We start from the raw sequence: 22,480 nt of genomic DNA, 5'->3' as shown, positions 1-22,480 counted from the left end.
AAGTACATGGGCCATAGAGCTCGTAGAGTAGAGTGGGTAAGGTGATTATTACCTTCTTGCCATCCCAGTTTGATCCCTGGTACCACATATGCTATCCCAAATCCTGCCAGGAATGATCCCTTGGGTGCACCACATATGCTATCCCAAATCCTGCCAGGAATGATCCCTTGGGTGCAAAACCAGGTGTAAGCCCTAAACACTACCAGATGTGGTTTTAAAACCCCCTTCCCCCAACCCCCCCCCCATTGGGAAAAAAAAAGGATTGTATAAAAGGTAAAATACGTGCCTTACAAGTCACTGACCCCAGTTCCATTCCTGGCATCACATATGGTCCATCAAGCACCACCAAGTGTGCCTCCCAAAAAGTAAGAAATAGATATATCAAAATCAAAATGAAAAGTAGTGAAAAGAGCAGCAAGCTGTGCAGGGGCTTCTGGGTAGGGCTCCGAATCTATGATTACAAGCTTAGGGCAGGGGGATTATGGAAGTCAGAGCAGGACTTTGGTTTCCAGCATGGGCACCTTAGCCTTATTTATGCCATATAGTAACAGCTTAATTTGTCTGAGAGTCTCCTGGACAGTGGTGCCAGGGCCCAGAGGAGAGCCATGGACAGGATCCAAGAGCACAGTGGGTCTGATGCCACCACCCTTGTGGCCCAGAGCTCTGCCTGCTATTTATAAGTGCTCTCCTGAGGAGTCACAAGCCTTTCTAATTCCACTTTGGACATTGTGTTATTGATTAACTGGCCCAAGGGATTTCAAAGAGTGCAGGCATGGACTCTGTCAAGGAGGACCAGGCTACCAGAGAAAGGGGAAATGAAAGAGCTGGGGGTGAGGGGAGCAGAAAGCTCATGGCCTAGCTTCACTCACTGGGGAGCCCAGGCTCAGGTGCTGCCCCAGGGACCCCGAAAACACAACCTCATCTGATTCATTCCCAGAAGCAAGTAGACACAGCTGAGGCCAGAAAAGGGGTGTGCCCTGCCCCAGGCCATTCAGCTGCTGTTGGGAGCTGGGCAGTGCTGCTGGCCAGCTCCAACCACACGGGTTATATTCTGAAAAGGCCAGCATTGCTTCTGGGGTCAAGTGAGATTTACCAGAGGCAGTGCAGTTGAAATAGGTTTGAGTCTGGCCAAGAAATATGCTTTGGTTTTGAAACCCATGAGTATGTACCATTCAGATCAACCAGGAAATAAACCCGAATCTATAGTCAATATGGCCTATTTATGCCATGCTCACTTCTGAAAGAATGACTCACCTAAATCAACACTCTAGCTTCCCAAAGGGTATAAATCCATCTCCTCCACTTCTTACTAAAGTTGAAGCTGCAGGAGTGGGGGACTTGTCATGGCCCTGGGTGAATTCTGGGATATCCAGGGTGATGAACCCCAGCTCTCACCCTCCAGCTGCACTAACTGCAAGACATCCTTAGAAAGGTCAGACAGGGTACAGTTAGGTCGAGGATACTCCACGACATTTTTTTTTTTTTTTTTTTTTTTTTGGTTTTTGGGTCACACCCGGCAGCACTAGGGGTTACTCCTGGCTCTGTGCTCAGAAATCGCCCCTGGCAGGCATGGGGGACCACATGGGATGCCGGGATTCGAACCACCATCCTTCTGGATGTAAGGCAAAGGCCCTTACCTCCATGCTATCTCTCCAGCCCCTCCATTTTCAATGAACATTTTTCAATGGACTCTCCTTACAATTCTTCCTTGCTACCTTTCTCCAGGCGAAGTCCGAGGCTCCGGCACGAGATCCGAAAGCCACGGCACTCCTCTGCAGACAACCTTGCCAGCGAAATGACTTACATCACGGAAACAGAAGATGTGTTTTATACGTACAAGAGCTCCCTTTCCCCCAAGGACAGCGATTCGGAGACCTCTCAGACCCGAAGCCCACACCGAGAGTAAGAGCTATGTGTTTTTCTTCCTTTATATCAGCTGCTTGGGCTATAGAGGGGTTTGCTCAGTGGCAGTGGGGTAATTGGTTGTTCAGAGCTGGAGCGGGTAGCCAGCACTGTTGTTGCAGGAGATTAGTTCTGACTCTCCTTCCTGCTTATTGTCTCTACCACTTAGGTCTACTCTCCACCTACTTGCTGCTTCCTTGAAGGATCTTTTCCCTCCAAGTAACAAGCAAAGTTCAGTTGAGATCACTTTGGATTGCCGAGATAGGATTTTTTCTTCTAATGTGACAAGCTACCTTTACATCTCAAGGCTAGGGGAAAACAAAAAGTCTCTTCTATAATACTGAATTATGTTCTCTTATTTCATAAGATGTTATCTATTTCCACTATTACCCTCTTTGATTTGATTACCAGAAATTCAGGCCTATGTTTCATTCCTTTCTACCTTTTTCTGAGCTAATCCCTGCTCTGCCTTCCTTGTCTTATGAATTGGTCGTATTTTTGGTCTCTTATTCCAATACATTTGTATGTATTTTAGGGTATGTTTCTATTTTAGGATAAGTGTATAAGTATATGCATCTCCCATATGTATGTATGTTAGGATAAATTATCTCAAATCAAACCAGCCTTTTTTTTAATTTGGAAAGTGTTTAGGTTATTATTATTGCTATTATAGCTATAATACACCATACAGCATCTACAGCATCATAAAGTAATTAAGATGAGCTTCAGAATAGTGAAATCAACTTTTGAAGTAGATAAATACTTTAAACATCAGTCAAAAAATAGCCATGACAGCAACTGACCAACTTTATTACTAAGAAATAAAATAAATACTGTTCCTAAAGGAATGAAGAAATCACTGGGTATTTCTTCATTCAAGAAGTCATTGGGTACCCAATTCTGTTAAAACTTTGCCAAAAACTTAGAAGCAAACATAGCGCCTCCCTTAATAGCAAAGTATTAACAGGGAAACACTCAGTTACTCTGGATGTTTGTATACTTCTCATGAGCAGGTCCATGCTTGTGTTCCAGACACAGGTGAGTTGCAAATCTCACTTCCACTTACTGTAGCCAGTTCTTCCCTTTCCTCTGTATTTGACCTCAGCACACGTGGTGGTTTCTAGCTTGTCTGGACTCTAACACCTCCGGTTAAATAATCCCCCTGGTTATTCTTTCCACGCGACTGGAGCTTTGTGATGGTCCTTGTTGAAATGCTCGCTATCCTTTGCTCCAACTTGCAGCCTTGCTGAGAGTGGAGCTGTGTGAATTCCTTTGTATGGCCCTGGCTTTGCAAACCTAGAAAAAGGAATTAGGAGTGCAAGTGGGCATGATATAGGCTGGGTCTATGTGTGTCAGGAGGCTCTATCACTTTGATGAAAGGAGAATGAGGAACCTGTGGGCTCTGGGAAATGTGGTCACATACCTGGTGTTGAATATCTTGCTGTGGGCTTGCAGTGGTATCAAATTTACTGTATTATTGTACCATAAGACGCAAACCCCCCCCCGCCCCCATGCATCTTATGGAGTGAATGCCACCTGGAGCTGAAGCCTGCGTGCAGGGGAGGAGAGCATCTAAAAACTATGTGTGTCTTATGGTCAGGCGCATCTCATAGAGCAAAAAAATGTGGTCATTTCATTTAGAACAGTTTTTCTGGAAGCAGCCTCCCACCCCCACACACACACATACATTCACACACACACACAAGGGGGAACAATAGTAACTTTGAAGTGTACTTTCTGTTTGCTTAGATAAGGTACATTTTGGGGGGAGGGAGATAATGAGTTTGTTTTCTATAGAGTAGGAGGTATTAGACCAAGTAAGTTTGGGAAATTTGGATCTAGTCCTTTACTACAGCACAACAGTTATCAGTCATAGGCCGATCTTGAGTTCTGTGTATAAATTTAACTCCACAGTCACCTAAGCCTCATATTAATGGCTGCTGTGTCAGACAAGCCTTCATTGATGGTTTGAAGAGGAATAGTGCTCCCCTACCCTCAGTGTTTACGATCTAAAAGGGCATTTCTCAAATGGAAAGTGATTGAGCCGCCTTGGGATCACAGCTGCAGGCATGTTCCACCAGTGCTCACGTGTCACTTAATGGCTCGGTGGCTTTTGAGAGATGATGGATGGACGGGCCAGAGTCAGGTGAAGGTGGCAATGATCTGTCCTGCTAGTCATGAATGAGCACTTTCAAAGGCCACATGCATTACTGATAGCCACACATACTTTCTGGCTCATTGAGAGGACTTAGTAGCCAGTTAGAGAGGTCTTTGAGGCTATTTGGGCAATTAGCATATTATCAGTCTTCCTCAGCACCTGTCACTTTGGTAGGAAAAGAGCTTTGGGTCCAAGAGGGTCCTGAGAAACCTCAGGACATTTCCAACATCAGATCTTCTGATGGTAGCCTGGCTACCCTGCCTGGAATTATAGAGAGTCTTATCCTATACAACTTAAGTCCTGGAGCTGCCTGCACACAGGCTCTGGAGAAGGAAACAAAAATGAAAATTCTTGGAGCCAGAGTGGTGGCGCAAGTGGTAAGGCATCTACCTTGCCCGCGCTAGCCTAGGACATCCCTGGATGTCCCATATGGTCTCCCAAGCCAGGAGCAATTTCTGAGTACATAGCCAGGAGTAACCCCTGAGCGTCACTGGGTGTAACTGAAAAGCCAAAAAAAAAAAAAAAAAGTCCCTTTAGCAGAGCCCCTGTTTGAATTAAGTCAATTCTGGCCCAGCTTGTCTTAATGTCGGACGGTTGGATTCCTTCTGCATTGCCTCTGTGAGACCTTGGAAGAGGGATCATCCTGGGGCACTCTGGTTCGCAGCTATAAATGTTCAAAGGAATGAATAGGGATGATTCAAAGGCAGTTTCCCCGCCAACTCTGCAACTCTGCCAAAGTGCACCACAACAATCGTTTCCCGAGTCAGGTTAGCAGCAGTGTGCTGTGCTTGTGGATTGAACCATACATTCAGCTCATGCTGGGGAGGGGATCCCCCTCCTCCTGCTGGACTCCCCATGGTTACTGACCTCCCTGGGCCCACCAGTGCCAAGGTGAGAAAGGAAAGTCAGTTTGCATTTGAAGGGAAGAAGGGAGTAGGGAGGGGGGAAAATCCCATGGTGGTTATTTTAGTGCATATTTGCAAAATGTTTAAGAAATGTTTGACATGTTTTATACAGCAGATTTGTATTAAGAGGTAAAAAAGAAGTATTCTGTCAGAGAAATGAGATGAACAAGATCACAGACAGTGAGGAGGGCTTCTTTTAGAAAGAATTGAGTGTAATGTTCTGTACCCATTTAAGCAAGAAGAAAGAGAAAGGAAGCACTAGAGTGGTTAGATTTGGGCTCAGCCCAGAACAGTGGGGCTTGGGCACCCCGAACATTATCTCCGGGATGAGTCACGCGCACAGTTGGTGCCATATTTAGAGCCACACAGCCAAGTTTATGATTATAGTTGTGAGTCCCTGGCAATTTGCTTTGTGCCCAAGGAGGCTGAACCCTTTTGTGCTACTCCCGAGGTTCCAAAAGCCTTTCTGGGTTCCTTCCCTTGTTCCTGAGGTGGAAAAAAACAAAAACAAAAACAAAACTTGCTCCCTACCACAGATTTCTTTTTTAAAAAGGAGGGGAAGCTCCCAAAGCAAAAAAAAAACAAAAGGTCTTTGCAAGAGCAGACGCTGGCAGAAGGCAAAGTTTAGAGCCCCTTGGGTTATATTTGGAAAACCTTGTTGCTGTGTTGAGATGTGACTCCAGATGGGATGGTGGGTAGCATGGGGTGGTGCCTCTCCTATTTATTTGGAGCTGGCCTTTAGCCTGCACCATGGGGTTTCTGCTACCAGCTTTTTATTTCCACTCTGTGCATACAACAGTATGAATTGCACATAATGCTATTGAACTGTACACTTAAAAAATGATTGAGGCAGTAAGCTTCATGTATTTTTCCACTATTAAGATATTTTTATTCTGAACAGTGCTAGGTGTAGAGCTGGAGGCCCTCACATTCCTCCAGGGTGGCCTAGTGGTGCCTAACACAGCCATATCATTTGTTGGATTACTGGTCCCACCCTAAGCAATATTCATACTACACCCAGGGTTAGGTCTGGTGATGGGATTATTGTATTATTCCCTAGTTGGTATTCTTCTTCACCCTAGGGTGTGGCTTGGTTCTTGTGAATAAAAGGCAGGGGCTAGAGGAAAGCAGGCACTCATTTCTTTGGTCTTCCTCCACTGAGCTGCTTTCCTTCTTAGGAGCTGAAGGCTTGTGTGGTAGGATTCCTGGTTTGAGTGTTAGATTTCCTGAACCCATTCTTATACCTTTTCACTGTGTGCTGTTTCCTGCTTCCAGACCCCCATCTCACCAGATCCTCATTTTGGAGCCTGGGGCTCTGATTATAGTTATAATCATTGGATTGGAGTATTGAAGTGCCCATCCCAGTTGGCTAAGTAGTACCAAGAGGCCCCTTGAGCATTAGCTTGGAAAACCCTGTTCACCACCCCCAACACAAATATTCAATCTTTCCTATATTGGGAAAGAGATCTTAGGGATCTCCTCTTCCAGCTTCATTTTAGGCCATGCAGGAATTCCCTGTGCCTTGTCACCTGCTCACCCAGTAGTGCCAGAGAGCTACCCTGAAGCACAGTGGCCTTTTCTTTTAGTTTTATTGTCCAAACTGTAGGAAATCTCAACTCCTACCCAGCATGCACATCGCCTGTATCCTTTGGCTCTTAGAACACAGCACAAGTTATATCCACTTCCAATTCTTCTTGAACAGCCTATTGTCCTTTGAATTAGATGACGCCAAATTCTTGTAGCCACTCTCCACCCTCTCACCATCACCCCTTTGCTCTATGGTTGCACCAGAAATAGAATGTGATGTCCTTCTGGACACCTTCTTTACTATAGTGCCCTGTCTGTGCTTTTTCAAGGTTTTGTGTGTTGACATAGGCTGTTGCTTTGGTAATTGACATCCGCCATGTTTTGCCTGGAATGCCTTTTCTTCTCTCCCTATCCCTCAGTCAACATCTTTTGAACTATTTAGTCAAATTTCAGATACAAACTCAAGGGGTCTCTCCCCCCCCACCCCCCCATCGGTGAAGCAGACTGAGCATCTTCGTTGCAGCCTGATGTTATTGGGTGACTTTTTACTTCTGTGTCATCTTAAAATAGACAGCTCTTTGAGGGCAAGGAAAGAGCCTTTGTTCACCTCATCTCCTGTATCCCTCCAGAGAGCCTGGCCTATAAGTAACCGTGTACTGGGGTGGACAGATGGTTGGATGATGGATGGGATTGATAAGTGGATGGGTGCATGCACATGTTGATGAATGGGTGGACAAACTGAAAAACAGATGACTAGATGAGTCAACATAAGTTCTTTGGTAAAGGGTAGTTTTCACTAGCTCCCCAATTTTCACAATGCGATGCCTATTTGGCCTTGTCTCTGTTCTCATATGAGCAGTATCATTTGCATGCCAGGAAATCAGACATATTTATTGAGTTTTGGCTGCTTGTCATCCATGAGCAGGGCCATGTGTTAGATGTTGTCCCAGGCATATGCCAGAAAGACGATCTCATCACAACTTGTATGTGAGTTAAGTGAAATTTAACAAGTGTTTTCTAGTTGTGTGTGTCTCAATATCTGAGGAGGAAGCCAGAGCATTTATATCTTCGTTTCTACTGGTGAAGGAGCTTAGTGCTCTGATGAGCCATATTTCTGAATTTTCTTCCTTTTAATCACTTGAACTATTTTGTCTTTGAGTTTAATTCTGACCTTGAGCTTCACTGACTATAGAGGTGATGGTCCCATGGAGAATGTCTCTATAGCATAAAAATCGTTCCTCTTCTGGCACATCAGTGACCTTGTGTAAGGAGAGCTGGCCAAGAGCCAGAGTTCCCTCAGAGAATGTCCTGGAAACAGAGTCACCTTTTGCACAGGCCTTGAGGGTGGTTTGCATGAACATTCCCATCTCAGGAGCTCTTACCTTGTAGATGCTGAGAATTCCTTAGCCCACCTGTTTTGATCACTGAGACAAAGGGAGTGTATCCAGGTTCATGGAATTTACTGAGATTCTGTGCCCTCTGAGCATATTAGCTAATCTTAGTACCTCATCAAAGCACTATTTTTTTCAGTTGGCATTCACTCAGCATATTATCTGAATACTTGTTACGTGTCTGGCTCTATTCTGTGTTAAGTGCATTAGGACAGGGCTAGAAGGAGGCAGTCACCATCTCTCTCCTATCATAGCATTCAGACCACAGCAAACACCTCATTACTCACCCAGTAAGAGCTGTGAAAGGTTCAACAAATTTGGGTGTGCATGCATACCTGTGTGTGTGTGTGTGTGTGTGTGTGTGTGTGTGTTTGGTTTTTTTTTTGTTGTTTGTTTTTTTTTGGTTTTTGGGCCACAACCGGCGTTGCTCAGGGGTTACTCCTGGCTGTCTGCTCAGAAATAGCTCCTGGCAGGCACGGGGGACCATATGGGACACCGGGATTCGAACCAACCACCTTCGGTCCTGGATCGGCTGCTTGCAAGGCAAATGCCGCTGTGCTATCTCTCCGGGCCCTGTGTGTATGTGTTTTTAGGGTTTAGGAAAGTACTTTTTTGGGAGTGGTGAGTGCTTGGGTCATACCTAGGTGGTTCCTGACTCTTTGCTGAGGAGTCACTCCTTGTGTTTTTGTTTGTTTGTTTGTTTGTTTTTGGGTCACACACAGCAGTGTTCTGGGGTCACTCCTGGCTGTCTGCTCAGAAATCGCTCCTGGCAGGCTCGGGGGACCATATGGGATGCTGGGAGTCGAACCGCCATCCTTGTGCATGCAAGGCAAACATACTACCTCCATGCTATCTCTCCAGCCCCAGGATCACTCCTTGTCCCATGGATTGCATGTGGTGTCGAGTATTCGAACCAGGGCCAGCCTCATGCACAGCGAGTGCTTTGTCCCCTGTACTATCTAGAGTCCCACAAAATGTGGTATTTTCGGGCCCGGAGAGATAGTACAGTGGCATTTGCCTTGCAAGCAGCCGATCCAGGACCAAAGGTGGTTGGTTCGAATCCCGGTGTCCCATATGGTCCCCCGTGCCTGCCAGGAGCTATTTCTGAGCAGACAGCCAGGAGGAACCCCTGAGCAATGCCGGGTGTGGCCCCAAAACAAAACAAAACAACAACAAAAAAAAAGTGGTATTTTCAATTATATTTCTGTTTCATATTCTGAGTCTTGCTCATGGGCAGTCAGCCAGTTTGAACTTATCATTGTTTCCCTTGGGAGAAGTGAATTCTGTCCTGGGTTTGTTTCTGATATCTGGTGCACTGTGGTTCTAAAGCCTCCTTCTGCCAGACTCTGCATCCTCCTGTTTCTGCCCAGGGAACTGGGAGGTGGGGGGGGGGGGTTGGTCAGTCCCTTCCAGTCTCCTGATGCTAGTTCCAGGCCTGCTGCTGCAAGAGTCCCCCACTCTGATTGGTGCCTCCTCATACTCTTGCTTGGTGTTTCCTCCCCTCTGCCATTGGGTTAAGTCAGTCTATGTGATTTGGTTTGTTCGTGCCCCACCCCCACCCCCCATGGTGCTCAGGACTTACTCCTAGCTCTGTACTCAGAGGTGGGCTTGGAGGATCTTACGGGATACCAGAAATTGAACCTTCATCAGCCACTTGCAAGGCAACTACCCCACCCACTGTACTGTTGCTCCAGCCCTTAGTCTACATTTTTGTTTTGCTTCCTTCATCAGACTATACCCCCGCAAGCTTTGGTCTCCAATACTCCCCTCACCCATGAGCTTTTCCACTTAACACTGAGAGCCTTGAGCCAAGAAGGAAGCCCCCCTTCTGTCCTCTTGTTCATGGCCTCCTGCACTGCTTTCAATGGCCACCTGCTGTCACTTCCTGTCTTCCTCCTGTCCTTCCTGTCCTCACCATCTGTTTGTCCATCTTCTATGCTGAGAGGCCCATTGCTACCTCCTATAGGGAGCACTTGATCAACCAAATAAAACCCCAGCTAACATCTAATAAATCACTATCATTAAAAAGTTTCCTCTTCTTACCTGGAAGATACAGGACTGGGCACCAATGACTTATTTAAATATAGTATTTTGCAGTACTCAGCCTCCTGGTGAGGCTAAGATTTATTTCTATATGTGGTGCCAGGAGTCAAACCCAGGTTGGAATTATACAAGACAAATGTCTTATAAACTGTCCAGTGGTGTTACAATTATACTGAAAAAAGTAAAATTACTTAAAATTCAGCAGGACGTAGTCCATAAATAAAATGGTTAGAAATTACTTGAAAACAGTAGATATAGATTGGATTGCAGTTTTCCCAGAGTCTATCCATTCTCTTCTGCATGTTCACCCTGCTCTTCTGGTTTTCATTGCACGCCCTCTGTCCTTTCCGTCAGGATTACCCTTTTCAGCTTGAGGGCATCTAAAGTGCATATGGTGTTTGTATTTTCTTCATATCGAAGATTCAGGTCCACCCCTGGAGTTGGAAAGAATGATTCCTAAACACATTTGGCTTTATCATGAACAGCTGCCACTGAGCACTACCCCTCACTGTCACTGATGGGTGCTCTCACAGATGTTGGAACAGCCAAGCTGCCCTGCTTGGAGTGGGCTGAGGGTGGATATTTTTAGCTTCCTTTCAGCAGATTAAATTCTCTTCATTTCACTCTGAAAATTTAATACTGGTATACAAGTTCAGTTCTAAAACACCTTCTCTCACAGCCAGAGATAACACAGGACATAAGGTACTTGCCTTGTCAACCCTGTTTCATCCTGACCACCGCATATGCTCCCCCACCTCAGAACCACAAGTAGTCTTTCCTGAGCACACAGCCAAAGGTAGTCCCCAGCCAGCCACCACAGGGTGCAGTCCCTGAAGAACCATAAGATAGAGAAATTATGAAACAGAATGCCTTCTCTCCTCTCTGTAACCCTTTCCTCAGCCAACAAACTCGAACACTGTTCATGCCAAAGTCTTCTCCTGCATGTAAAGTGGTTTTATTTCTCAGCCAATCTGTTGCTTGGTTCTTTGAATAAATTGAGATTCTGACTCATTCTATACAAATATGAGATTCTATATTTTACGTAAGTGCCAGCAAAACCGGAACTTCCGTTTTCATGCAGAAGCCCTTGGGGAAGGGCTTGGGGCTCTGGCTTCATGAGAGAAGGTACATCTCTCTTGTGTGCCAGATCTGAGTGTTTGTTTGCCTGCCATGCCTCCCCTCTCACATATATATTCAGAGTGTTGTAAGGTTAGAATGAGGCAGTGAGAGAGGATGTGAGGCAAACTTTAGATTCTGTGGCTTCCTAAGGCCTCTTCTTGCAGAGGGAGTCTAATGGGAGAGTCTGAGAGGTCAATCAGGGTGCTCCACGGAAAGGGCTTGGGGTGTTTTCAGAGCATGCTTAGCTTGGCCTGGCCTGGGTAGAAATAAATAAGGGGCTTATGCCCATGTCCACCGGACTTAGTCTGTTGAAGAAAAAAAGTTAGAGTGGATCTCTGGGCCCTAGGGGAAGGAAGCAAGGTCCTCATAGTCAGCAATATGGGTTCTGATAAAATATTAATTCTTGGGCCAGAGAGATAGGACAGGGGTTACATTGCTTGCTGACACATGAACCCCAATTTGATCCCTATCACTGTTACCAGTTATGGCCCAAACCTCCTCCACCAAAAAAAATATTATTTCCATTATCAAATTTGGTGCTGCTCAACCTCTTAGAATGTCTTTTTTTTTAAGTGCCTTGGAAGTTGGACCAGATTATAAACAAGATCTAGTCCAAAGGGCTCCAAGTTTACTTTTCCTAATGCACTCTTTGCAAAATATAATGACTCACCACCACCCCTGGAAATCTACCTTCTGAGGTGGGGGGGTGCACACAGGGAAGTACTCGGGTTACTCACGGCTCTGTGTTCAGGAGTGAATCATTGTTGGTGGTGCTCAGGGACCATATGGGATGCCAGAGATAGAACTTAGGTTGGCTACATGCAAGTCAAGTGCCATACCCACTGTTCTGTCTCTCCAGTCCCCTGGAAGTCTTCCTTTAAGTGAACAAAGTGCCCCTCCTCATCAAAGTACCCAAGATTACTATTGCTTCTCCCTCCCAGAGTATTCTAGCACCTACATGGGGGTTAGGGGGTTGATCTATCCCTCATTGGGAAACTCTTCCAATCAGTTTTACGCCTTATATCTGTAAAATGGTGCTTGCACTATGGTAGTGGAAATGCTGCCTCTGTGCACCCTTCAGTGCTGGAACCAAGAGCTAGGTGTCCCTATTGAATAAGAATCTTTGACACGTTACTCCTCAAACTTTAATATTTTTGTTTTGGGGCCACATCTGGTCGCAATCATGCACTACTCCTGGCTCTGAGCTCAGGGATCTTTCCTGACAGGCTCAGAGAACCATATATGGACCCTGGTGATCAAACCTGGGTCAGCCATGTGCAAGGCAAATGCCCTACTTACTATGCTGTTGCTCTTGCTCCCTCTTCAGACTTTCTATCTTCATTTGACTGAAATTAGATATCTCTGTTGTCATATCAAAAATTGCAGTTCTACAAGACAGGAGAATTTGTATTATATAAAACAAAAGAAGAGAAAACAAAATAAAATTAAAAAACAAAACAAAACAAAATATTATATCGTATGGGCACAATATAAGTCACAGGCATATACAAAGGAGAAAGGAATGTAAATTACAAGCCAGAGAGTATATAGCAGGTAAGGTGCTTGCCTTGTAGGCAACTGATAGGGGTTTGGTCCATGAGCATGAAGCCAGAAATAAGCCTTGAGTACTACCTGATGTGGCTCAAAAACAAAAAAAGAGGGAAGAGAATGTGAATTGCCCTTAAATGCAGATCTATGTGAGTTTTTCTGGGTCTTGTGAAGTAGAACTTTTTGGAAGATGTAAGATGACAGAATGATGCTTGCAGAATGAATGTTTGCAGTAGGACAATGTATGAACTTGCCTGCCATGGGTTGGTCCTATCATTCAATACCTCAGAGTCACTGGTTACATCTCCCTAATGTTGGATGGCAACCACATTGCCAGCAACTCCCAGCATGCCCCCCTATCATGCCTCATTTCTCCAAAACTAGAGCTGATTTGGCCAGATGGAATCAGGAATAGTGATGCGGTATCCAGAGGACTCTGATTAGGCCAGGTTCTGGCCATTAATGCTCCTCTAAGGTTTGAAGGATGAGGACAAGCCTGGGCTCCCAGTTTCTGGCAGTTGGTGATGTTTTTTCAGACAACACATGAATCCAGTGATCAAAATCCTTCCTCCTTCTTTCCTAATGCTGTAGGAGTCTGTCCGAAAGCAATCCATCCCAGAGCTGCCCACCCCAGAAGTCATCCAGTTCTGTGTCTTCATCTTCAAATGCTCCAGGCTCTTGCTCTCCCGATGGTGTCGACCCGCAGTTCTTAGAGGACTTCCACAGGGTGACCAAAGGGGGCTCCACAGAGGACTCCAGCCAGTATTACTGTGACAAGGTGAGGAATACAGACTCCCCTGTGTAGGGGCACTGCCTGAGTCCTAAATTCTGGCACCTACACAGTGCCTTATTATTATTATTAGCATCTGATCACTTTCCAATACCTTCCAGAATGATAACTTGGTCTTGATCCGTATCACACCAGACGAAGAAGGGAAATTTGGATTTAACCTGAAGGTATGTTGAATGGGTTTATAAAGAAGTTTGTGCTCCGAAGCAAGCTTTGGGCAAATATGCCTCATACCTGAGAATCAGACCTTAGAGAACTTTGCCACATGGCCTAGCAGCCTCCCTTCTCCAAGTGTCTGGCAATTGAGCTTTGCTTAAAGTTTGTACTCTTGGTAAGTTCTTACGAGAAGAGGTGGGTCTGGGGAGCCTGCTTTTGAAAGATGAAGACACACAGCTGACAAGCAGCCTATAGAAGACTCACAGAGAGAACCCCTCCAGTAATAATGAAAGATAACATAGGGGTTGAGGCACTTGCCTCACATGCAGCAAGTCCCAGGTCAATCTCTGCATCATACTGCAGGTGATGCCCTGAGCACCTCCAGGATTGGTCCCTAAGTGCATAGCCATGACTAGCCCTGGAGCACTGCTGTAGGTGACCCCAAGAAGCAAAATAGAGAAAGAGAGAGAAACCCAGAGCAGAACTGCAGCTCAAAGAGCCATTCAAAGGGCAGCACCATGGACAGGGCCAGTAGCTCCCCTGTCTTAAGAAGCAGGGCAGCCAAAACTGGGTACAGTGGCCATGTCCATCTGTTTCTGTTTGTTTGTTTTGCCTTCTTCATGGCTAAGGTGACCAAACAAAGGGCAACAAAGTTCTGTCACACAGAACCTAATTTTTGGTCAGCACACAACCAAAAACCTAATGTGGCCAGATATTTTGGCACCCACTGTGTTCTGTGCCTTGGTTGTGACTAAGGATTTAAGGAGTTCAGTTGCAGAGCTCAGGGAGGACTGGAGGGCTGGTTGCTCTGTGTCCTTTCCTTCTTCTCCCCAAGGTGGGAGGGTTCAGTGGCACATCCAGGCTCCTTCTTCTCCAATGAAAACTCCTTCTGCCCTGTCTCTTACAGCACTTTCAGAGCCATTTTCATGGGCTTAAGTGCCTTTTACTGTTGGTGGTAGGGAGTGTCCTGCACTTGGCAATTCTGAGGGTTTACTCTTACTCTGTGCTCAATGATATTTCCTGGAGGTTCTCGGGGGTGGGGGGGGGAGGGGGCTATGTCATTTCAACCCAGTATTGAACACAGTTCACCATGTGCAAGACAAGCATCCTTGCTGTTCTCTGTCTCTCTGGTCTTTATCTGCCTTATTGGGGGTGGGGGAGGCACAACCAGTGGTGCTCAGGGGTTACTCCTGGCTCTGTGCTCAGAAATCACTCCTGGCAGGCTCGGGGGTCCAAATGGGTTGCCAGGATCCAACCCGGGGGTCCGTCCTGGGTCCACCACATTCAAGGCAAGTGCCCTACCACTGTGCTATCACTCCAGCCCCTTTTTGTGCCTTTTTTAAAGAAGCTTTGCTCAGGCCAAAGTGATAGCGTAGTGGGTAGCCTTACACATGGCCAATCCAGGTTCAATCCCTGACATCCCATATAGTCCCCTTGAGTCTGCCAGTAGTAATTTCTAAACACAGAGTCAGAAGTAACCCTTGAGCACCACTGGGTGTGGCCGAAAAACCAAAATGTAATGTAATTAATTAATTAAGCTTTGCTTTCTGCAAGTGCCTGGAATTGGTGGACTCTGGGGACATGGTGGTGAGGGTTATTTTGGGGAAGGGCCATACCCAGCTGTACTCAGGGATCAGTTCTGGCAGGACTCAGAACATATGGAGTGTCTAGGATTAATCTCAGGTCACTGCGTGCAAGGCAAGTGCCTTACTTGCTGTCCATTCCAGTGTGAGGCTCTGAGCTACCTTCTGTAGTCTGCTAGAATCCAGAGGCTCTGGGGGGGCTAGAGTGGGAATTGTGCAAGGGAGCTGGGTCTTGGAATATCCCAGACTTAGGGATGTCTCAGCCATCCCTCCACTGAGTCATCTGTTCTGCCGTGACAGTAAATGATGAATGACTTTGTGTTTATTTGAATTTCATGTGTTTACAGGGAGGAGTGGATCAAAAAATGCCACTTGTGGTATCAAGGATAAACCCAGAGTCACCTGTAAGTGAACATATTTCAGTATTTTCCCTGAATATTTTTCCTGAATCTAAACCGAGCAGCTCAGCTCAAGTTTCCATGTCTTCCTCTCTAGCCAACAGTAAAGAGTATGCTTAAATGCATATACCTTGAGGTTAAAAAGCCTGAGATGGGACCCTGTTTTCCAGAACCTGGCTATGAGTGTGGAACCCCTGAAGCCAGTGCAACAAGGGAGTATTTTATCCTCACCCCTAGGGTTGGGTTCCAGGGTCACTTTGCAGATTCTCAGCTCTCCCCAGACCCCCTGAATCAGCAGCTGCATTCGAAGCCACTTATTGGGGATGGTCTGAGCCTTCTAAACTATAGGAGTGCTGCTCCAGGCAAGGGAACAGGTCTCCACTTTTCTGCTTTCTCTGAACCACACACCCTCCCCTCAGCCCCACCATCTACCCCAGCCCTCTGGAGATCATTTGGTTTTTGATTCTTGAGAGTTTTTGGTAAACAATAGGGCATCAAAGAGATGTCTTTTAAGAAGGTACCAGACTGGGTGGACTTTGTTTTGCTCTTGTTATTTTGGGGCTTTTAGGGCCCTACCTGGCTGTGCTCAAGACTTATTCCTAACTCTATATTCAGGAATCACTCCTGGCAGAGCTCAGGAAACTGTATGAAGTGTGCCAGGGATCGAACTCAGGTCTGCCACATGCAAGACAAGCACCTTAATCCTTGTACTATCTCTCTGGTCCAAGGGAGCCTGACTCTTAATTTATCCTTTGTCTAAGCATCAGGTTGCCTCTTTGAATTAAGGAACTCACATAGCTCCCCTTTCAAAGTACCCCTTCTGCCCACAACTGGCCCCTCTAGTGTCCAGCTCACCAAGGTTTTCTCTGTTACCAGAAAGAAATGTATTTATGATGATGAATCAATTTCCAACAACACTTTAGAAAACAAAAAGGTGATTTTAGTCATCCATGAGGGCCAGCTGCCATGAAGGACAGATTAGAGTTGATGTCTTAGGCTTGTTTTGAGTTTTTTTTTGAGGGGAGGGCCACACCTGGCGGCGGCAGTGCTCAAGGGTTTCTCCTGACTCTGCACTCAGAAATAGCTTCTGGCAGGCTTAGGTGCCCATATGGGATGCTGATGAACCCAGGTCCATCCCAGGTCTGCCACATGCAAGGCAAATGTCCTACTGCTGTGCTTATAGGCGTGTTTTAAAATGTTCTGTAGCTTCCACTCTGTGCAGTATGTCATTCTGATCCCACAGCAGGCAGCTGCTTATGCCTGCAAAATGGGTGTGAGTGTAAAGACAGGTGTGCCTGGGGAAGAATCAGAGAACTCAAACGTGGTCTACACCATCTGAGCACAAGGATCCTCTGCACCTTTTCTCCAAAGACTCTACTGAGATAATAAAAGTAACTCCTTTGCCCTCCTCTCAGGCGGACACCTGCATTCCTAAACTGAACGAAGGGGATCAAATTGTGTTAATCAACGGCCGGGACATCTCGGAACATACCCATGACCAGGTGGTGATGTTCATCAAAGCCAGCAGGGAGTCCCACACACGGGAGCTGGCCCTGATGATCAGGAGGAAAGGTAAAGCCACTGGCCCTGGGAGATGGGATGGTAGGGAGGTGGGATGCTTGCCTTGCTGTTTGGCATGGCTGGTTGGTTCCAGGGCTTTGTTTGTTTTGGAATTTTACTTATTTATTTTTAGCACATATGGCTTAGGGCTTGCTCCTGACTCTGCTATAAGGATCACTGCTGAGAGGGCTGAGGGACCATATGTGGTACTAGGGATTGAACCTAGGTTGGACATGTGCGAGGCCAATGTCTTAAACCTGTTTTGGTCCTACATTTGGAAAATATTGAATTAAGAATCATCATTTAGAAGTTAAGAATTTTAACCTGGGGCCGGAGTGATAGCACAGCAGTAGGATGTTTCTGACCCAGGAAGGACCTGATTTCAGTCCCCAGCATCCCATGTGGTCCCCCAAGCCTGCTAGGAGCAGAGCAGTTTCTGAGCACAAAGCCTCAGAAACCACCAGATATGACCCAAAAACAAACAAACAAACAAAAAGAGTTTTTACCTAACGAATCTAATGTCAGCTTTCTAACATAGAAAATGTTATAGTTGATCTGACTGTCCAAGACCTGTCTTTGGCAGGTGGGCAACACCTGCCCTGGCCCTCCCAGGCCCACCATCCTCTATGAACCATCTGGCTCTATAGACATGTGCATTTTCAGCCCCATCTCAGAAGCATCCAGCTGCATGATATTTCTGGGTGTTTAATCTTGCAGGAGTGGGGCGGTGTCCAGTGGCCTTGGACGGTTCAGCCTTGGTTCCTGCACTCAGGCTTTGCATTTTCTTTGAGCCTTGCAAAGCAAAGGATAGTCCCAACTTCACAGGGATCTGATGAGCATTCGGTAGTTCCTAATATGTGATCATCATATGTGTTATTGTTATCATCATCATTATAAAACAGGCTTAGCACTCCCTCAACAACTCCTACCCAACTCTCCCATAGGAAGATTAGTAGGAAGCTGTGGAAGGTGTTTGGCAAAGGGAGCAACTTTTTTTTTTTGGTGGTTTTTTTTGGGGTCACACCAGCAGTGCTCAGGGGTTACTCCCGGCTACATGCTCAGAAATTGCTCCTGGCAGGCACGGGGGACCATATGGGACGCCGGGATTTGAACCGATGACCTTCTGCATGAAAGGCAAACGCCTTACCTCCATGCTATCTCTCTGGCCCCAACGAAGGGAGCAACTTTTTTCCTTTCTCAGCAAGAGAACCAGATTACAGAAGAACCCCTGGTTGGGAAAGGGGAGGAGGAAGTTCTTGTGAATAGGAGTAATGTGTGAGGCTGAAGAAGAGAGAGACGAGCATCCCAGGGAACACAGGCATCCAGTGTCTCTCCTTCCTGAGGCTGCTGGGAAGGGAGAAGGGGAGTGAGGATGTGGCACTGAGATGTAGAGATGGTACATGAGCACTATTGACTGGGAAACTCCCACATGAAAGTGACCTTGAATTAGAGATGGGCTGTACTCTGCGAGATAGGGGAGAGCTGGGCTCTATGGAAATGCCCAGAAAAAAGCCATTTTAGGTAAAGGCCTGAGAAGGAGTTGGCAGCGATTGGCAAAAGAAACTTGGAGGGGTGGGTGGGGAGAGGACAAAGGGAGTGAGCAAAAGAACATGCTTTCTTTCTTTTTTTTTTCTTTTCTTTTTTTTTTTTTAGAATGAGGCATAACCAGCAGTACTCAGAGTATTCTTGGTTCTGTGTTCAGAGTTACTTCTAGCAGGCTAAGGGGACCATGTTGGGTGCCAGGCATTGAATTCTGGTATACTACATATGTGCAAGGTTAATGCCCTACCCACTGTTCATTGCTCTCACCCGAGACTTGTTTTCTTGAATCACTATCTTCCCCTTTCTTTTACCTTATTTTTTGTTTGTTGGTTTTTGGGCCATACCCAGCAGCGCTCAAGGATTACTCCTGGCTCTATGCTCAGAAATCGTTCCTGGCAGGCTTGGGGGACTGTCCTGGGTCGGCCGCATGCAAGGCAAATGCCCTACCACTGTGCTTTTACTCCGCCCCCACCCCTTTCCTTTACCTTTGACAAAAGCCTCTGAGTACCCAACACTATCATTTAAAACCAACCAGGAAGATTAGTATGTCATTCTGTATAATTAGCGTGTATTGAATCATCCTGCAAGAAACAGTGTCTTTGGTGAAAATGATTACCATGTGCTTAATCATTTAATGAGCCGTTTGATACATCGTTGCTCGGTGTCATCAACTCCGCTTTTCGAAGGAAACCCATCCCCCAGATTGTGGCCACAGGCTCTTTTTCATCCACTGCAGTTGTCCACTCACTCACTGACATCAAATCCGAAGATGAACTGGGCCAGCCTTTCCCAGAGACCATTTTCCCCACATGTCCGGAGGGCGGAGACACTCTGGAAGGATCCATGGAAGAGCTGAGGAAAGGCCTGGAAAGTGGGGCAGTGCTGATCCAGTTTGAGGTAAGAAGCACCCAGGGAGGAAGCCCAAAGTCTGGGCTTGTGAGAGTTGCAAGAGGGGGTGGGGGTGAGAGGAAGCAATTGTCCGAGTCTGCCTACTGCCTCTTGGCTCTGGCAGCCTGGACACAGAATCCCCCAACACAGCCTCGGAGGAACCCAGCTCCGCACTAAACTCTGCCTCACCCTCTTCCTCTATAAGGCTCAGTTGTATTGGAGAAATGTTGCAGCAGTGAAGGAAGAGGGATGTGGAGCAGGTTCCACTGCCAAGGCAAGAGCACAAAAGGCTCAGTATTGGAGGAAGTGGCAGGGCCACACCTGGAGTTGTTGAAGGGGGGGCTGATCTTTGTTCTCTCAGCCCACCAGACACTGTCACTGGAGCAGTGTGTCAGGCCTGCAGGACTTTCTTAGGTCTGTAATCTCTGTCCCTCACCAGCTGTGTGAACATGGTAGAAACCAAAGTCCCATCCCATCTTCCTTTTCTAGGAAAGTCCTCTAGTCCATAGTACTCAGACTGCTTACAGAGGGATTTGCAGATTCTTTTTTAGTTTAGGTTTTTTTGTTTGTTTGGTTTTGGGTTTGTTTGCACTATACTTGATGGTGCTTAGGGCTTACTCCTAGCCCTGTGCTTAGGGGCCACTCACTCCTGGCAGTGCTTGGGGACTTGTGTGAGGTATGGGGATCAACCCAGGTTTGCCACATGCAAGGCAAGAGCCCTACCTGTTGCTCTGGCTGTCTGGCTCTGTGGGAGACTTTTTACAATGTAAAATGGGATCAAAGGAGACATCAATCTGTTTTTGTTTTTTTTCTGTGCGTGAAGAGTAGGGATTAGGGGTAGGGTTTGGGCTGGCTCCCTTCCAATGCCCAGGACAGCTGTGGCCACTTCAAGCGGTACTAGCCTGGCTCTGGTTCTGACATTTTAGTGCTCTTGCCCAGTGTGTGCAGCAGTGCTCAGGCCCAGCAGTGCTGGGAGCCTCCAGGACCGCACCCAGAGTGCTCGGACCATGCTGTGTCTGGACCACAATTAGAACTACAAATAGGCTATGCTTCAGCCCTTTGTGCTATCTCTTCCAGCCTAATTACTTTTGAAGGCAGTGAGTTTTGACTTAGTTTTAAAGGGCAGTTTCTCTAATCACTAACAGAATGAAAATAGAACATGCTTAGCTCTCAAAGGTATTTAAAGGTAGAAGATAAAGTGGTTCATATAATAAAAGATAACAGAAAATACAAATAACATGAAATAGGCCAGTTAAAGAAAATAGAACACGATTAATGACTGCATATGCAATTCTGATGAATTAGAGAAATTCAGACCTTGTTCTAAAGCAAAAGTAAGCAATGTATCATTTGTTTGGAAACTATATGGGGGGGGGAGTTACATAAGCAAAAAAAGTATTTGTGAAATGTCTGTGGACCACAAATTATTCAGGGAAAAGTGGGTATTAAAACAGGCATGCAAGGCAAAGAGCCTTGAGTGAACAAGTTTTATTGTATAAGAATATAATTAAATAATTATGAATTATACTCAAATGTAACAAAATAGTGTTAAAGGAATGTGTACTAGAACAGTAGAAGTTAAAAAAAAAAACCCAGGAATTCAATTGACCCTACTTCACCCCCCCCATGGGGGGGGGCACTCCCGTAGATGCTTAGGGGTTACTCCAGGCTATACACTCAGAAATTGCTCCTGATTTTGGGGACCATATGGGACGCCGGGAAATCAAAACAAGGTCCGTCCTAAGCTAGCGTTTGTAAGGCAGACGCCTTACCTCTAGCGCCACCGCTCCAGCCCCCAAAACAAGAAATTTTAAACTTTAAGTAACTTTATAATATGTAACAGATTTTTTTAAAAAAACAAGTTTATATATTACAGAAATAAGATCAGGCTTAGAGAACAGGAATAATGTAAAATATACAGATTGTTCTCCTGTGTTGCAGAAATGTTAGTAATCAAAATATAATTTTAACACTTTAGAACTTTGTTTTGAAGCATTATCTGCACTTGAAACAAGAAAAATTTATGGGGAATATTAAAAGAGTTGAGAAAGAAAAAAGGCACTGTGGAATCATTGGGTTACAGCTCATTCATTTAACCATTGATTCCTTCATTTAGTGTGTATTTGCAACTCACCGTGTACCTAATTCTGGATTCAAAGAGTTAGATTTATTAATATAATATAGTAATTAGAATAATTAGACCACTCATTAAATGGTCCCACAAAGCTGATGACCTAATTGTAGTATATTGTAGAGTGTTATGGGGGGAGTGGAGCAGAAGGTTGGATGTTTCAAATTCCAAAAGTACCTAAAGACTATGGGGAAAAAAAAAAATGGGGCCGGAGAGATAGCATGGAGGTAAGGTGTTTGCCTTTCATGCAGGAGGTCATCAGTTCAAATCCTGGCATCTCATATGGTCCCCTGTGCCTGCCAGGAGCAATTTCTGAGCCTGGAGCCAGGAATAACCCCTGAGCACTGCCAGGTGTGACCCAAAAACCACCAAAAAAAAAAAAAAAAGACTAAGGGCAAGAATTTCATAAAATAGAACAGATATTGGGCAGCCACCAAAGGTGAGTATGTCACGGGGAACCTCTGGAGTGATACCTGATAAAAGTCAGAATGGTGGGACTAATGCCAATGTAAGCAGGAATACTGGGAGATTCTTCCAGGAGGAAAGCACTTCCATTACCCAGGGAACAGGTTCCATTTGGTCAGGTTGCCCACTTGGAGGCACTGTAGGCTCTCAGAAAGAGACAGTGGGATTCCAGAAACTCCTCTCTGCTCAGTGTCTCAGCGAGTCCAGTGTATGACTTCCTTCAACAATGGTCACTATATTTATATTTCGGAAATGCTACCAAGAGATGCGTCCATGTTTTCTTTGGGTGGTTTATCAGAGCGACTCTGATCTCCTATGTTACTGTTATCAACCAGGAGTTTGTTCAACTGGGCCCAACCCAGTTGGAAGCTAAG

General features: G+C 45.8%; 1 protein-coding gene across 1 annotated transcript in view; it reads left to right on the top strand.

Annotated features, from left to right (window-relative positions):
- The window catches only part of PTPN3 (protein tyrosine phosphatase non-receptor type 3), a 78,133-nt gene that overhangs the window by 35,337 nt on the left and 20,316 nt on the right, over positions 1-22,480 (top strand). The window contains exons 13-18 of the mRNA XM_049784499.1: positions 1,726-1,902; positions 13,185-13,371; positions 13,485-13,550; positions 15,470-15,526; positions 16,936-17,092; positions 19,359-19,519. Coding sequence (XP_049640456.1) covers positions 1,726-1,902; positions 13,185-13,371; positions 13,485-13,550; positions 15,470-15,526; positions 16,936-17,092; positions 19,359-19,519 — 805 coding nt within the window. The remainder of the gene's footprint in view (positions 1-1,725; positions 1,903-13,184; positions 13,372-13,484; positions 13,551-15,469; positions 15,527-16,935; positions 17,093-19,358; positions 19,520-22,480) is intronic.

The sequence above is a fragment of the Suncus etruscus genome, chromosome 1 (assembly GCF_024139225.1).
Source record: "Suncus etruscus isolate mSunEtr1 chromosome 1, mSunEtr1.pri.cur, whole genome shotgun sequence".
In the NCBI taxonomy this organism is placed as follows: domain Eukaryota; kingdom Metazoa; phylum Chordata; class Mammalia; order Eulipotyphla; family Soricidae; genus Suncus; species Suncus etruscus.
The sequence above is the reverse complement of the archived record's forward strand: the minus strand, read 5'-3'. Positions and strand labels throughout refer to the sequence as shown.